The sequence below is a fragment of the Erpetoichthys calabaricus genome, chromosome 11 (genome assembly GCF_900747795.2).
Source record: "Erpetoichthys calabaricus chromosome 11, fErpCal1.3, whole genome shotgun sequence".
NCBI lineage: Eukaryota > Metazoa > Chordata > Cladistia > Polypteriformes > Polypteridae > Erpetoichthys > Erpetoichthys calabaricus.
In genome coordinates this window covers 136,039,667-136,054,670 of record NC_041404.2, presented here as the reverse complement: position 1 = coordinate 136,054,670, position 15,004 = coordinate 136,039,667, and the positions used below count along the sequence as shown (strand labels likewise).

Below are 15,004 nucleotides of genomic sequence, written 5' to 3'. Positions count from 1 at the left end.
TTTTCAAGAACGGCATTTGTTTTATGAAATGAACTCTTGACGAGGATTTGCTGGGCCTGCCAGAAGTAGACAAAAAACGGCAGCTGACCTCACAGACGTTACCGGTACGCGTTACCATGGCGACAAGTCGTAAAGCAAAACTGCAGGCGTAAAATCAAAACTCCCCAGCCGTTACCTCCAATTGTATCTTATTTACAGTTCTCTGTCATTCATCAACTATTTCTCCGTCTCTTTCCGATTATTATTTATGTCCCACTTTGATAAGGTGCAACAATGACAGGCACCTCCGTCTCCCCTACCTACCTGGTATACACTCCGCATAGCTCGCCGCACACCTGCAGCTCTCCTTCTTCACATCAGGGAAAGGGTCCACGATACCCCTCTGCAGGATTCGGACCATGTCGTCCAGGTAAGGCGACAGCTTCTTCCCACACACCTCGACTGTCAGAGTTACAAGTTCGAGCAGAGCGAGTCGAACTTCCTCGGCGGGCTCTACGATCTCCGGCCCCCCGAGACGCTGCACCAGCGCCGGTAATAGGTACGGTAAAACCTCCTCCGGTCTGTGGGCGCTGCGGATGAAGTGACGGAGCACCTCGGTGGCGAGTTCTCTGCACCGCTCCATGGGGTCTAGCAGACTGCGCAGCACAGGCTTCAAGAGAGAGGAAAGAAGAAGCTGCAGGACACCGCCGGGAAGGCCCCGCTCCACCACCTCTCGACGGATACCTTCCAGTGCCCGCTTTCTGACGCTTTTATTCTCATCGCTCAAGCAGTTCAAGTGACGGGCGACAGCCTGCAAAACTTCAGCCGCAGCGTGCTCGTCGCCCTGCTCGGCGGCGGCCATTGCTGATGTTGCTATGACTACCGAGTTACATGTTTGAAGCGTCCCGGAAATGGTGGCATTTAGGTCCTTCATCGGCAAGCTGTCTACATTTTTGCCTGTCAAATTATAACCTTTGGCGATTGCTATTTAGAAAATAAACGTTTCTGTTTTGACCAAATCATGTCAATGTAGTCTGTAAATAATGTTTTGACTGTTGGATTGGCTTATAGGAATCACGGTCACAGCACAGCCGTGGGCACCTAAGCACCTTAACCGTGCGAGCTAAAAAAAAAAAGGAGGAGAAGCGCAACAAGAGTCTGTCTAAAAACCTCAAGCCTTGTCTAGAAGAGACCCCCGGTAGCTGGAGGAGTGCGAGTGGTGCCTGTCGTCATCGATCCCGCAGTTTGAGGAGTCTTTTGGGTCGGAATCGTCACAGTGTTGTATGAGTTTCACCTGTTGAATATAACAATCACGTGTGTTGTGCCTGTGTGCCAGTTTACTGCAGGCCGTGCGCTCTGGTGTCATAGTCAGTGTCTCTGTCACAATTATGCAGTCATGAAAAATATTTAATAAAAGATCAGGAGTATTTTTATTAAGACAATTTTGCTGCCCTAGGCAAAGTAGTAAATGCTTGCTTTGATTGGAATCACCCCTGCCAGACCGGAACGTGGAAACTTGAAGATACGGGGGAGGAGCCAGGACTGGGGACAGCAAAGTATGGAGGGTGGGGACAGCAAAGAGAGAATTTACAACAAGAGAATGTCGAGGGGACGGTTCACTACTTAAAGCAAGGTCTGTTTGCAAGACTGGCTCAGAAAGAGTTTCTTTTGAGGGGGGAGACATTTCACAAAACAAGTGGGAACTGGACTGTATTAGCAGGCTTTAGGTATTTATTGCATAAAATTTTATGTTATTCTAAGGATTTTTTTTTCACATAAGCATATTATCACTCAAACTGCAAATTGTTTGTGAAATGTGAATTTCCCCTTGGGATTAATAAAGTATCTATCTGTCTAATTGGTTATTGACGTTCGCCGCACCACAAAGCCTCTATGCCAGGTCACTATCCAGGGAGTGGATGTAGAGATGGTGCGCTCCTACAAGTACTTGGGGGGTCCACATCAATGACCGGCTGGACTTATCTCAGGACACGGATGAACTTTAGGAGAAAGAGATCTTCAGTTTCCAAATGTGACATCACATTTCCCCCATTCTTGTGTTTGATGTGAACATGAACTGAAGCTCCTGACCCGTATCTGCAGGAGTGTGTTCTTTCTGCTGCTGCTGCTTGATTGGCTGATTAGAAAACTGTGTGGATTAGCAGGTGTTGTCATATGGTACTTAGTGAGTGTATATATTCAGACATCTTCACTTTTGGTATATTTTCTGTTGTAAATGTAATTTTAAATGGATACATTTGCCTTTTGCCCAGCAATGTGCACTCAATAATCCATTATAACAAACTGAAAATATGTTTTTAGAAAGGTTTCCAAATGTATTAAAAATCAGAAGCTGAAATCTCTCATTTAGCATTCAGACTCTTAATTCAGTACTTTGTAGAAGCCTTTTGGCAGCAAGTCCAACTTTGATTCTTCTTGGGTAAGTCTCTACAAGCTTGGCAGACCTGGATTTGAGTAGTTTATCATATTCTTCTTGGCAGATCTTCTCAAGTTCTATAAGATTGAATGGGGAGTCTCTGCCAGGTCTTCAGCTCTCCCCACACACGTTCTATCTGGTTTAAGTCTGGGCTTTGGATATTTTCCTGAGGCCACTCCAGTGTTGCCTTTGCTGTATGCTTTGGGTCATTGAACTGTTGCCCCAGTCTGAGGTGATGTGCCCCATGCAGCTAGTGTTCTTCAAAGACCTCCCTGGATTTGGCTGCATTCATCCTGCCCTCAATTCTGACCATTCTCCCTGTCCCTGCATCCCCATAGCATGCTGCTGCTCCTGCCACACGTAGTGGTTGTATTAGATAGGCAGGCAGGGAGAAGTAGCTGGTCTTTACCAGACATGGTGCTTGGAGTTCTGCCCAAAGAGTTCCATTCTTGTCTCATCAGACCAGAGAATCCTCCTCCTCAGAGTCAATTCTAACAAGGTCGACTGTGCAGAATTGAGGGACAAATCCAGAGAGGTCCTTGAAGAAAACCTGCACCAGAGGGCACACCACCTCAGGCTGGCATGTGGGTTTGGTGACCCAAAGCATACAACCAACACAACACTGGACTAGCGCTGGCACAAGCCTCTGAGTGTCCTTGAGTGGCCCAGTCCATGCCCAGATGAAAACCCAATAGAAAATCTGTGGATGGTAGTTTTCAGGTGCTACCCATGCCATCTAATGGAGCTCTGAAGTGAAGAACGGGCTAAACTGCTGCAAATCCAGGTGTGCAAAGCTCGTAGAGACGTACCCAAGAATTCCTCAATTGGATGCACTATTTTCCTGCCCTTAAGAAGTTCCTACAGTGACTTTTGAAAAAATATGTGCCAATTTTTCATACCTGCACTCACTAACCTCCTTAAGCACTTGAGGATAAATGTCCTCTGGTCCTGGTGATTTGTTAGATTCCAGTCCATTGAACCTAAGCAGTAATTCTCCCACCTTCTTCCACCTCATACAACCCTTCTGAACTTAAGAAATGTAACAAATGAAAGGAGACCATTTAGTCCGTGTGGGGCTCGTTTGTTTAGCTAATAGCTAAGCTGTCCCAGTATCTCATCCAGGTCCTTCTCAAAGCTTGTCAAGGTTTCTGCTTCAACTCCATATCTGAGTAGTTTGCTCCAGATTCTTAACTGCTTTCATAAAGAACCTTTTTCCTGGCCCTTCCCTTTAATTTCCACTGGTGTCCTCGAGTATGCGATTCACCATCAAGTTGAAAGAATTCTGCTGAATCTACTTTGGCAAAGCCTCCTCTACTCGAGACTGAGCAGTCTGGCACTGTGTCACATGCCCTCTAGTCCCATGATGCACTTGGTCTCTGTCCAAGAACTGCACACAGGACTCCAGATGTGCTCTCACCAGTGCGTGACATACTCTGAGCATAACGGAGTGGCGCTGTCGTTAGGGCGGGGCTTCTGAGGCTTCAGCCCCTGATCTTGGGTATCCATCCCCTGATCTTCATCCTGTGCTGTGTTCTGACAAGGGACACCCCCCCCCCCCATCCTTCGACTGTGTGAAAATTCCATGGGAAACAAAATGTCCCCCCCCCCCCCACACACTTTTCCACCTAACTTATATATAGGGGATGAATCAGAGAGGGGCCCAAGCCCCTAATAAGTGCTAAAGCTAGTGACACCCCTGGCATAACATCCCTCCATTTATATTCAGCAGTTCTTACACTATAAGCTAACATTCGATTTGCCTTTTTAATCGCTTCTGCACTTTGCTCACTTGATAAAGACGTCGTGTCAACATAAACCTCCAAATCCTTGTCAGAGGTCACTTCCTGTAGCTTCAGTGTCTTTTTTGGAGTTTTCTACATTAAACTCCATTTTCCAAGGGTTTGCCCAGTTCAGAAGCTTTGTCCAAGTCTTTCTGAGATGTTTTTGCGGCCAGTCCTCCAATTTTAGCGTCATCTGCGAATTTCATAAGTTTACTGACTACACTCCTCGTAGTGGCTCCTCTGATGCCCCCACCCTCCTCCTCCTCCTCTCACTAGTCGTTAAATTACCAATTTAAAATCCAGTTTTAAGGGTCACCTCTGATCCCTACAGTTTCATCCATCCATCCATCCATTTTCCAACCCGCTGAATCCGAACACAGGGTCACGGGGGTCTGCTGGAGCCAATCCCAGCCAACACAGGGCACAAGGCAGGAACCAATCCCGGGCAGGGTGCCAACCCACCGCAGCCTACAGTTTCCACTTTTAGAATTATTCTTTGGTGCAGAATCCATATTCAAAAAGCATTTTGAAAGTCTAAGTACATTATATCAAAACTCTGGGTTATAAGTCACCCTGATTATTTAAGCTTGGTGGTCTTTATTGGATTAAACCGCTCCATCTTGTCATAATAGTCCACTATAAAGTTACGTGAAATCTGCACTGCACGTCCGACCAGCGAGCTCCCCAGCACTCAGACCGTCAGACATACGCATGCGCACTGCGCAGACAAACATCCTCGCGCTCAGGCCATTCGCCTTCCACGTGCCCGCGCAGCGGGTGATTGACGTCATCGGAGTGGAGCCGACGCAGAGAGACTCCTGGAAACAGCAGAGCAGCGGGCAAGTGCGCCAGTAGCAACAGCATCTTTACGGTGTAACGGAAAAGCGGCCGAAATCCGCAGCGGGGAGCGTGCATTTTCGACCCCCAGGTAAGACTAGTGTGGAGGTACACACGCGCACGTATCAACAGAAAACACGGAGCCGGTGGCGTGACGCTGTCTGCAGCATCCTGCACCTGTGACAGCCGTTGCTACGCGGGGGTTACGATCCTTCTAGGGACACCAGGCCAGGCGCGTCGTGTTAGGCTGCTGTTCGTGACACGGCATTAAAATCGCTTGTTGTGTCGTGGCGTGTACATTTAGGACAGAATTACAAAATAGAGATCGTCTCCGTGCCGAAGAAGCGGGCGGGGGTGGTCCGTCCAGAGTTCCTGCGGGACTCGCAGCCCTGCTTGCGAACTGAGGTGCGGGCGCCCGTCCGCTCGCTCGTTCGCCGCTACCTGTGGGCGGCTTGCGAGCTTCTCAGCGGACCGGAGAGAGAGAGAGAGAGAGAGACAGAGGGTCGCGTGGATTTGGAACAGAAATCCCGGGAGTCTCACCGTCGCGTGTTTTGTTTTGCAGTTTGATCGTCTCCCTCTTAAAAGAGTCCTCCCCTTGGGTGCTGCAAAGATGGCCACCTCATCCGCCTCCTCAAACGTGGAAGAAGACGAGAGCTTGAAAGGATGCGAACTTTATGTGCAGAAACACAACATCCAGCAGATCCTGAAGGAGTGCATTGTGAACCTTTGCATCGCCAAGCCTGACCGGCCAATGAAATTTCTGCGAGAGCATTTCGACAAACTGGAAAAGGTGAGTGAAGCCCCGCGTTTATGGATCTGCTTCAGATAATAAAACCAGCAGTGTGTGTGAGTGTGCAGTCCGGTATCTTAGTGTCTACTCAAGTGTCAGGTCTGGTCTGCCATATTTAGAGCCAAACAGCGTGATTGCTTTACATCTCGGTGGGCTCAGCAGCACTGGCTTTCCTGTCAGGTAAGGATTATCAAGAAAACTGCTGGTAACTTTTAAATGTGACAGCAGCATCAGCCCTGCATTTCTGTCTTGGCTGCTTACCCCTATATAAGCCAGAAAGGTAACAAAGATGCACAGATGGTGGTCTTTTCTCACCCCAAACCCATGTTGTGCATACTTTTGGTAAGCATTCTGTGACAGTCCATCAGTACCTCACAATGACGTGTGATTATCTAAGCTCTTCGTATTTTTGTTTTAATTGAATTATACAGGGTGGCCCACCTCCACCGAGACGACTGCATTACGTGAGTAATGATCAAACTTGGTGCTCACATTTACAGAAGATGCTGAAGGTGATCTCCTTGGGCGTCTCTACAAGGCAGCCGCCTATCGGGGGGCAGACGAGACGGGAGTCGTCTCGGTGGAGGCGGGCCACTTTTTTGTGGGCCACCCTGTACCTGTTCACTGAGCACTTTGTTCCTCTATTGTTGTCTTGCTTGCTGTGTGCATTGTCACGTTAGGGCGCTTGCTGTCAGGGGTGCCATCTCCATAAAGCGCAAGCGCTCTTTGCTGGTGTGTTTTTTAAAATCCCGCTTTGTTGTTCAAGCCACACTCATGAAATTTGGCACAAAGGGATTGTATGCCATAAGTGAGACTTATGACTTGTAACCTCAGGCCTTGACCCTCGTGGGGTGGAAGAGGCAGACTCAAACCTTATAAGGGAATTGGCATCACAGATTGTACTTAGTCTAAACCCAGTGAGGTCTCGTTTTAAATGTAGAGTGATATTTGAAAATAATACTTTAGGCAAAGTCAAGAGAGAGAGGGCATCAGTTTCAAAAGTGTGTGGACCAGGACTGCTGATGATGGTGATGCCAGATTCTGGGCTGGTGGAACAAGCTGCTCCCCTCCATCCACCTTCAAGTGTTTAAAACTCTTCTTGTTCTGTGAATTGATGTCTTTTTTATTTTGAATTTTATTTATTGAATTTAGTAAAAGCATATAACATTTCATACAATCAAGTCAAACTTAACAAAAGTAAAATCAAATTAACCCGCACCCATGAGAAAGAGAGGAAGGCCAACAAGCAGAGCAAAACTGTTGAAAGTAGTAAAGTCCCCCCCCCAATATAAAAGCGTTCCCTAAAATGTCACCGATGAGGTCCTGCTAGGTTTTAAAAAAAAGTTTTACACAGATCCTCTAAGTGAGAATTTGATTTCAAATATTATACAACATCAGTTACCTGCTGACTTAACAGAGGTGGGCTAGGATTCTTCCAGTCTACGTGCCAATAGTGAAGTGAAGGCCACTACAGTCTGCTTGTCCTCCTCCACTTTGAGCCCCTCTGTTAATGGATATGGGGGGACTGGGACACTGAGGCATTTCTAGATTTCCATCCAGAATGATGTTAATTTGGTGCACGCCGTCCACAACATGAGGCCCAGTGAGGCTGGAGCTCGATTGCAATGTTTGTAGGTTGGCTCTTGCCATGCAGACATTTTGGACAATTTCACACGAGACAGATGTGCTCGATAAAAGATTTTAAATGGAATAATTGAATGTTTTGCACATACAGAGCTCGAGTGAATTCTGTGTGTGGCCGCCTTCCACTCTGTTTCTTTAGCAAAGTTTCTAATTTGGTTATAGAGAAAAAAGGGTGTTGGTGGGAGACAAAATTTGGGGTGTAATTGTTCATAGGATGCAAAGACATTTCTCTATTATAAAAGGAAATCCTGAGACAAGACTTTTTGAAAGAGATAATTTCAAGTCCCGCAAGATGAGACTTTGGCCATGAGATTTTTTCAAGTCCCACCCTCCTCTCAAACCATGCCCGCGGTCCCCTCACCTCTCATTGGTGTGAATGCTTTTGTCAGACTCGGTTCCTACTCTCTCAGCTCTTTTAAATTGTTACGTTTTCCTCACTTTAAGTTCCCGAGAAAAGAAGACGTATGATGTCCAAATCTTATTGGAGAATTTCATCCCATAGGGTAATCAACAGAAGAAATGAGTACACGGGCAATCCTAGCACCGAGAAACGAGGAAGTCAAACGAATTAACGCGAAAATTGTCAATCGGTTACACGGCAAATTGGTGAAATGCGTATCAATAGGCTCTGCTGAAACAGTTAGTGGTGATGAAAACATCAACTTGCAATATCATGTAGAATATCTACAACCGTTAACACCATCTGGTCTTCCACCGGCCGAATTACTGTAGAAAAAAGGATGTATCCAAGAAAGGTAATGTAGTCCATCTTCACTAATGACATGAGACACCAAAGGAGCTCTTGATATCCATCCATCCATTCCCCAACCCGCTGAATCCGAACACAGGGTCACGGGGGTCTGCTGGAGCCAATCCCAGCCAACACAGGGCACAAGGCAGGAACCAAGCCAGGGCAGGGTGCCAACCCACCGCAGGACACAGACAAACACACCCACACACCAAGCACACACTAGGGCCAATTTAGAATCGCCAATCCACGTAACCTGCATGTCTTTGGACTGTGGGAGGAAACCCACGCAGACACGGGGAGAACATGCAAACTCCATGCAGGGAGGACCCGGGGAGCGAACCCAGGTCCCCAGGTCTCCCAACTGCGAGGCAGCAGCGCTACCCACTGTGCCACCGTGCCGCCCCATTTTTAATTTACTTGAAAGAAATTTATTTTACAAAGAAATGGAGTGAACGGGTCTAAAAAAGTAGAAGACATTTTGCGCTTAGACGACAACATTTTTAAAACCGCTTGTTAGCGAGCAGCTCTGGGCCGAGGGCAACCTGCATTCCAAGTCGTCGTGGTTCGGGAGACTTCGTGATGAGTGAGTCAGTGGGGTTTGTCTTTTATCGATCTAGATAGATGACAGTGAGTGGGACGACATGCTGCAGCTGTGGAACCTGCCGAGAGAGAAACAACAGGGTGGGCCGTCTTAACGCATGGGCACGCTGGCCACCTCCACACTTGCATCGGGCCCCCACGCTAATCTCTGTACGTTGTGACTTGCTGAGTGGGTGTGTAGGCAGGGGTCCCAGTGCACTGCTCAGCACATAATGCTGTGAAGACGGCCCTGGTGGTAGATGGCATAGATGTCTGTCTGATTGGAGTTTAATTTCCACTCATTGCATTTTTTTTCCCTTGAATTGAGCATTTCTCTCAGAATTTGTGTCAAGTCTCCAATCACTCGTAACTCCTATTCTCAGCAGAGGAAAGAAGACAAAGACACTAGAAATTGTTTAGTACTAAATGCAACACGATTATGGAGAATGAAGTTCATTAATATGCAAGTTGTGATTACCGTATCTACTCACGTTTAAGTTCTCCTGCGGCCTTGATCCATTTCTTCTGTTGATAACCCTTTGTGATGAAATTCTTCAATAAGATTTGGACATAATACGTCTTCTTTTATTGGTAACTTAAAGTGAGGAAAACATTTAAACTTATAAGAGCTGAGAGCGCAGGAAGTGAGTGTGTCTGCCAAAAGCATTCACACCAATGAGAGTTGAGAGGACTGTGGGCGTGGTTTGAGAGGAGGGCGGGACTTGAACAAATCTCATGGCCAGAGTCTCATCTCGCGGGACTTGAAATTCTCTTTCAAAAAGTCTCGTCTCATCGCAGGATTTTTTAATATCATAGAGAGATATTTTGTTGGACATGGAGTCATCCACTTCACAATTGTTTTTTAACACAATGCCCGCTTTTCTCTTTATCTTTTTTTAAAGCTACTGGTTCCTGTTGTAATATTGACACAGTGATGGGCTGCAGAAATAACTGGAGTAATTCTGCTCACCTTCCTGGGCCAATGACAAATCTGAAAAGCACCGGGCTCACAGTTTGTTTCAGAGTCGCTCCTCTTATTTTTATTGTTTTATTCCTCTTTTTTTTTTTTTTAATATCACCTTCTCAGTACACGATGTTGTGAAGGCCGAGCTGATCCTGCAACCAGAGGCTCAAGTTGGAGACAATCAGTCCGAATGGCACCGTCACTCAGTTTTAGGCTGTGAGGTGGAAATGGACAACCTGTGTGGTTGGCACTGGCCTGGCAAACATGTAAAGATGACTACCCAGGAAGAGGGCAGAGAAGCCAAGTGCTCAAATACCGCTGAGTGCCACACCGCCACGTGGAGGCCTGTTCATTAACATCTTTCATTAGTGGACTGCTTAGTAAAGAACAGCTGAGTGTTTCCTTAAGCGTTAGCGGGCTCGGATCATTGCTTGTAAAAGTAGGAACCAAATAATCAGGAAATATTTAAGTGCAACACAGAAAACATACGGAGGAGAAGCTAAAAGGCAGTGAAACCCATGAGTGTAGGGGGTCCATGTTACAAAAGTGAGGGTGACAGGCATGAAAAATCCTCGCCGGAAATGTTGGCTTTACCATCCAGAGGAGTTGAGTGGTACAGACACCGTCCACATTCAGTGGGTCTCGACGCTGGCCTCCCTTTCACTATGGCGGGTATGGAGAGGGTGGTCTGCCGGGGTTTGATTTTTCTGTCCTTTTCATGTAATCCACTATCTGCACAGCAGGAATGCCACACACAATAATGAAAACGAATAAAATAACGATCAAGAATACCATTAAAAGCTTACATTTTAAGGTGTCTAATGTGGTATTTTACTTTCTTGTATACATATGGACACTTAACATGACCGTAGTGTGACGTAAACGGCTGTCCAGGCTCTCACTGAGTGACCGTACACACGTCTGCTCAGACTGATTACTATCAGGAGATCACTGCGTGAATTCACTGGTGTAGGAAATTACACAGCAACACCTACTGGCAGACAGTGGAACTACAAGCTGACGAGGACTCGGTAACAAGACAAAGTAAAAGAGGAAAGTCCTTATGTTACAAGAGATATTTCACAACTAATTACTTTCTCGTATACAAAGTATAGGAAAAGTATTGGAATCGTCCAAAGATCTGATGTCGAGATTTTGATGAATCTCAATGTTGAAGACCTCCCTGAATCCGATTTACTTTCTCGTTGGGAAAGTACTGTCTTCTTCTTTTGGCTGCTCCTGTTAGTGGTTGCCACAGCGGATCATCTTCTTCCATATCTTTCTGTCCTCATCATCTTGCTCTGTCACCCCCATCACCTGCATGTCCTCTCTCACCGCCTTCCTCTTCTCCTCTTCCCTGGCAGCTTTATCCTTAGCACCCTTCTCTCATTATACCCAGCATGTCTCCTCTGCACCACTCGCCTCTCTGACTTTGTCTCCTAACCCTCTAATGTCCTCATTTCTAATCCTGTCCATCCTCGTCACACCCAATGCAAATTGTCGTAAGGAAAGCACTGTAATCGTCCAAAAATTTGACTTTAAAATTTGGATGAAATCTCAACGTTTTAGACCTCCCTGAGTCTGAAAATACCATTTTTGGAATTGTGTGTGTGTGTGTGTGTGTGTGTGTAAGCACGATGACTTGGGTCACTTTCACTTTGGTCCACGAAATTTTGGGTACAAAACGTCCATTTCGATGAACTTTTGAGTGATTTCCATTAACCAGAGGTGGTACTTTACCTTTTATTCATGCAGCTGCAGAGTCCAATTTATTCAACTTTACTTTTATACTAATTGTTCAGTGTATTATATGTGACCAGTAACGGCGCGCTGCTATAAACTCTGTGAAGTGCCTTGAGCATGGGAAAGGCGCTATATCAATAAAATGAATTATTATTATTATTATTATTATTATTGTCCATCCAGTATCCAACCCACTATATCCTAACTACAGGGTCACGGGGGTCTGCTGGAGCCAATCCCAGCCAACACAGGGAGCAAGGCAGGAAACAAACCCCGGGCAGGATGCCAGCCCACCGCAGTATTAATATTATTATTATTATTATTATTAATGATAATGTGCAGTGAATACACTTGACTTATAGTCTTCCTCCTCTTTCTTTCTCTGTACGTTTATCATTCGTTTGCTCAGAGGTTGATGCGCATGCTGTTTCCTGAGCAGCTTTTCTTCTCTCCACCCTAGCTGCCCGCTTCTTCTCTTCTTCTGTTGGCATCTTTTGGCGTTAAAACGGATTAAGTCCATTTTTATGTTGCATTGTCTTTCATTTTTCACTTTAGCTGGCACTTAAGTCTTCAGTCTGCCTCAAGAATGATTTAAGATATGAAGGTGGCAGGGATGAGAACGGCGCCCGTATGCTTGCGCCACACTGCCGCCCTGCTGGCCACTGCTGAGTGTTGATTCTACAATAAAATAAAAAGAGGAATACAGTAATCCCTCACTTATCGCGGGAGATAGGTTCCAAGGCCGACCGCGATAACTGAATTTCCGCGAAGTAGGGACACTATATTTATTTAATTATTTAACGTGTATTTGGACGTTTTTAAACCCTCCCTGTATTGTTTACAACCCACCCTTTACTCTATTAATAACAGGGACAACTGCTAAGCAAAATGAAATCGGTAGATAAGTTTACACTTACTGTATAGCGAAGTACACGTAGCAGCTTGTAGGCGGTCATGACGTCGTCGACCTTGTTGCAAAGATTCCTAAAGCAGATTCCATCCATACTACTGCCTTATCACGTCCACTTGCAACTCGTTTTGCACCCTGGTTAAAGGACACTGCGGCCGTAGATCTTATATGCTTTTCCTCCTTTTTAAATAAAAAGAATCGTGGACTCATTGATGCTGTAATGGTGTCCTGCAGCGGTGTAGCTGTTCCCTTCCTTCAACATATCCAGAACTTTTACCTTTTCTGCAATCATTTGCATCTTCTGTTGGCGCTTGGACACGGCCCCTGAAGCAGGAGCACGTTAATGATGAATGAGTGAGATGACACTTCCTGGTTAATGCAGCACTTCGTCGCTGAGCCAATCAGCAGCACACAGGAACTTAACTGCGTGCTGTGATTGGGTAGCTTCTCAGCCATCCGCCAATAGCATCTCTTGTATGAAATCAACTGGGCAAACCAACTGAGGAAGCATGTACCAGAAGTAAAAAGACCCATTGTCCGCAGAAACCCGCGAAGCAGCGAAAAATCCGCGTTCTATATTTAGATATGCTTACATATAAAATCCGCGAAGTCGTGAATCTGCGAAAAGTGAACCGTGAAGTAGCGAGGGATTACTGTAACCTTGGAGGTCAATCGTCACCCTGAAAGCGGACAGTAGACGTCACGTTGTATATGTGTACCACATTTCAGGTCAATCGGTCACATGGTTTGCGAGCTCCAGGTGATTTTAAATCCTGGACAGACAAACTGACAGCCACGCTAGCGTATTATATATAAAGGTTTGATTTAATTTGATTTGTTGTTGCTGGTTCTTTAAAAATATCGTCCTTGTGGTTTACTCCTCAAATACCCATCGCCATATCTGAGTATATGAGAAGGTCAGGGGGGGACCACTCCCGATTTTTACGTTTCTTTTTTATCTTAACTCGCTGTCCAACAATATTGAAATGCAAAGCAGGCAAGATGACAGCAGGTGACCTGGTCGCGTTTCCAGCTGTCTGTCTGTCTGCTTCAGTTAAATTCTGGAAAAGAAGACCAAAGGTCTGAGAAATGCCAAACTCCTCAGGTGCTTACAATGTTTGGTCTTAGAGAGAAGAAAAGAAAGAGCGCTGGAAATGCCCGGTGTGCCAGAATGAGGCCAAATTACCAAAAGAAGTGGGCATCTGATTAAGAAACTTGTTGGAGTGACCATGGAACTGAGTTTGAGACCGCCGAGTTACAGTGGCTGGCCATCTTCTACTGGGCTTTACGTTTCTGTTTGGCTGCGGTGTAAGAGAAATAAAAAACCAAGAAGCAGTTCATCCAGGGGTCTAACTGAGCGTAACACACAACTTATTTCTAATTATGGGACCCAAAGACTCCACATCAGCAGCTCCACATTAAGGCCACAGCCACACCACCACGTTTTTAAACATGAACCATCTTTGTCCACACTGATGTCTTCACATTGTTTATGAACAGTATCTCCATCCTGACTAAAATGAATGAAAACTCTTATGATGTAGTCGTCCACTTTCAATGGCCACGCGGCCTTCATTAGAAACAGGAAGTGGAAGGGTCCTCCTTGAAGTGACGGTACCTCTGAAACACAGCGATCGGTAAATTATTTGCCTTTTGTGCACGTATGCCACGTTCAAACTGTACAGAATGTACTTTAGACACATGCAGGTAAGCGGCACAACAAGCGCCATTGAAAGTGACTCCTCAGCGCCTGGCACGCTGGAATGTGGCTTTCTTCTTTCTGTGACCAGCCGCACTATCCGTCTATGACGGGTTAAAATCTGAGTAGCCACCGTAGACCTCAATGCACCATACAGTGCATAGGTCTCTGTTATATTCCATTTGATATGGGATTCATAAAGGCAGGGTTAGTTTGTGTGATACGCCATCTGTTGGAACAACAAGTGCAATTCATTTTATTACTACAAATGCTTGTGATGCGCCATCTGTTGGAATGACAAATGTTATACCTTTTATTACTACAAATGCTTGTGATGCGCCATCTGTTGGAATGACAAATGCAATGCATTTTATTACTACAAATGCTTGTGACGCACCATCTGTTGGAATGACAAATGCAATGGATTTTATTACTACAAATGCTTGTGATGTACCATCTGTTGGAATGAAAAATGCAGTGCATTTTATTACTACAAATGCTTGTGATGCACCATCTGTTGGAATGACAAATGCGATACCTTTTATTATTACAAATGGTTGTGATGCGCTATCTGTTGGAAAGACATAGAAGTAACAACCACGGATGGACACACATTAAGGTAATGATCAGGATCCAATCAGGGAAGTGCAATGTAATAAGCTCAAACCAATGAGTGAGTGAGAAGAGTCTGCGTTTTCCAAACTGTCCTTTTCTTCCCAAGGTTTTTAAGTCTCTCTCTTTTTGGGTAGTTTGGATGAAAGGCAAAAACAGAGCTGAATGTCTACCCTTTGAAATTAAGCCACAGTAGTGTTTGGCAGCCACCTTGCAGGACCTGAGCCTGACACCCCTGCTATGGGTCACCCTTGTCCATCCTTGAGACCATTTGATTC

General features: G+C 45.6%; 2 protein-coding genes across 2 annotated transcripts in view; one reads left to right on the top strand and one right to left on the bottom strand.

Moving 5' to 3' along the window:
- The window catches only part of LOC114660968 (dynein axonemal assembly factor 5-like), a 68,625-nt gene extending 67,601 nt beyond the window's left edge, over positions 1-1,024 (bottom strand). The window contains exon 1 of the mRNA XM_051934112.1: positions 304-1,024. Within this exon, the coding sequence (XP_051790072.1) occupies positions 304-913 (610 nt within the window). The 5' untranslated portion in view covers positions 914-1,024. The remainder of the gene's footprint in view (positions 1-303) is intronic.
- A 3,940-nt stretch (positions 1,025-4,964) lies between these two features.
- LOC114660967 (protein kinase, cAMP-dependent, regulatory, type I, beta) overlaps positions 4,965-15,004 on the top strand; it is a 102,348-nt gene continuing 92,308 nt past the window's right edge. The window contains 2 exon segments of the mRNA XM_028814012.2: positions 4,965-5,125; positions 5,597-5,824. Of these exon segments, the coding sequence (XP_028669845.2) occupies positions 5,645-5,824 (180 nt within the window). The 5' untranslated portion in view covers positions 4,965-5,125; positions 5,597-5,644.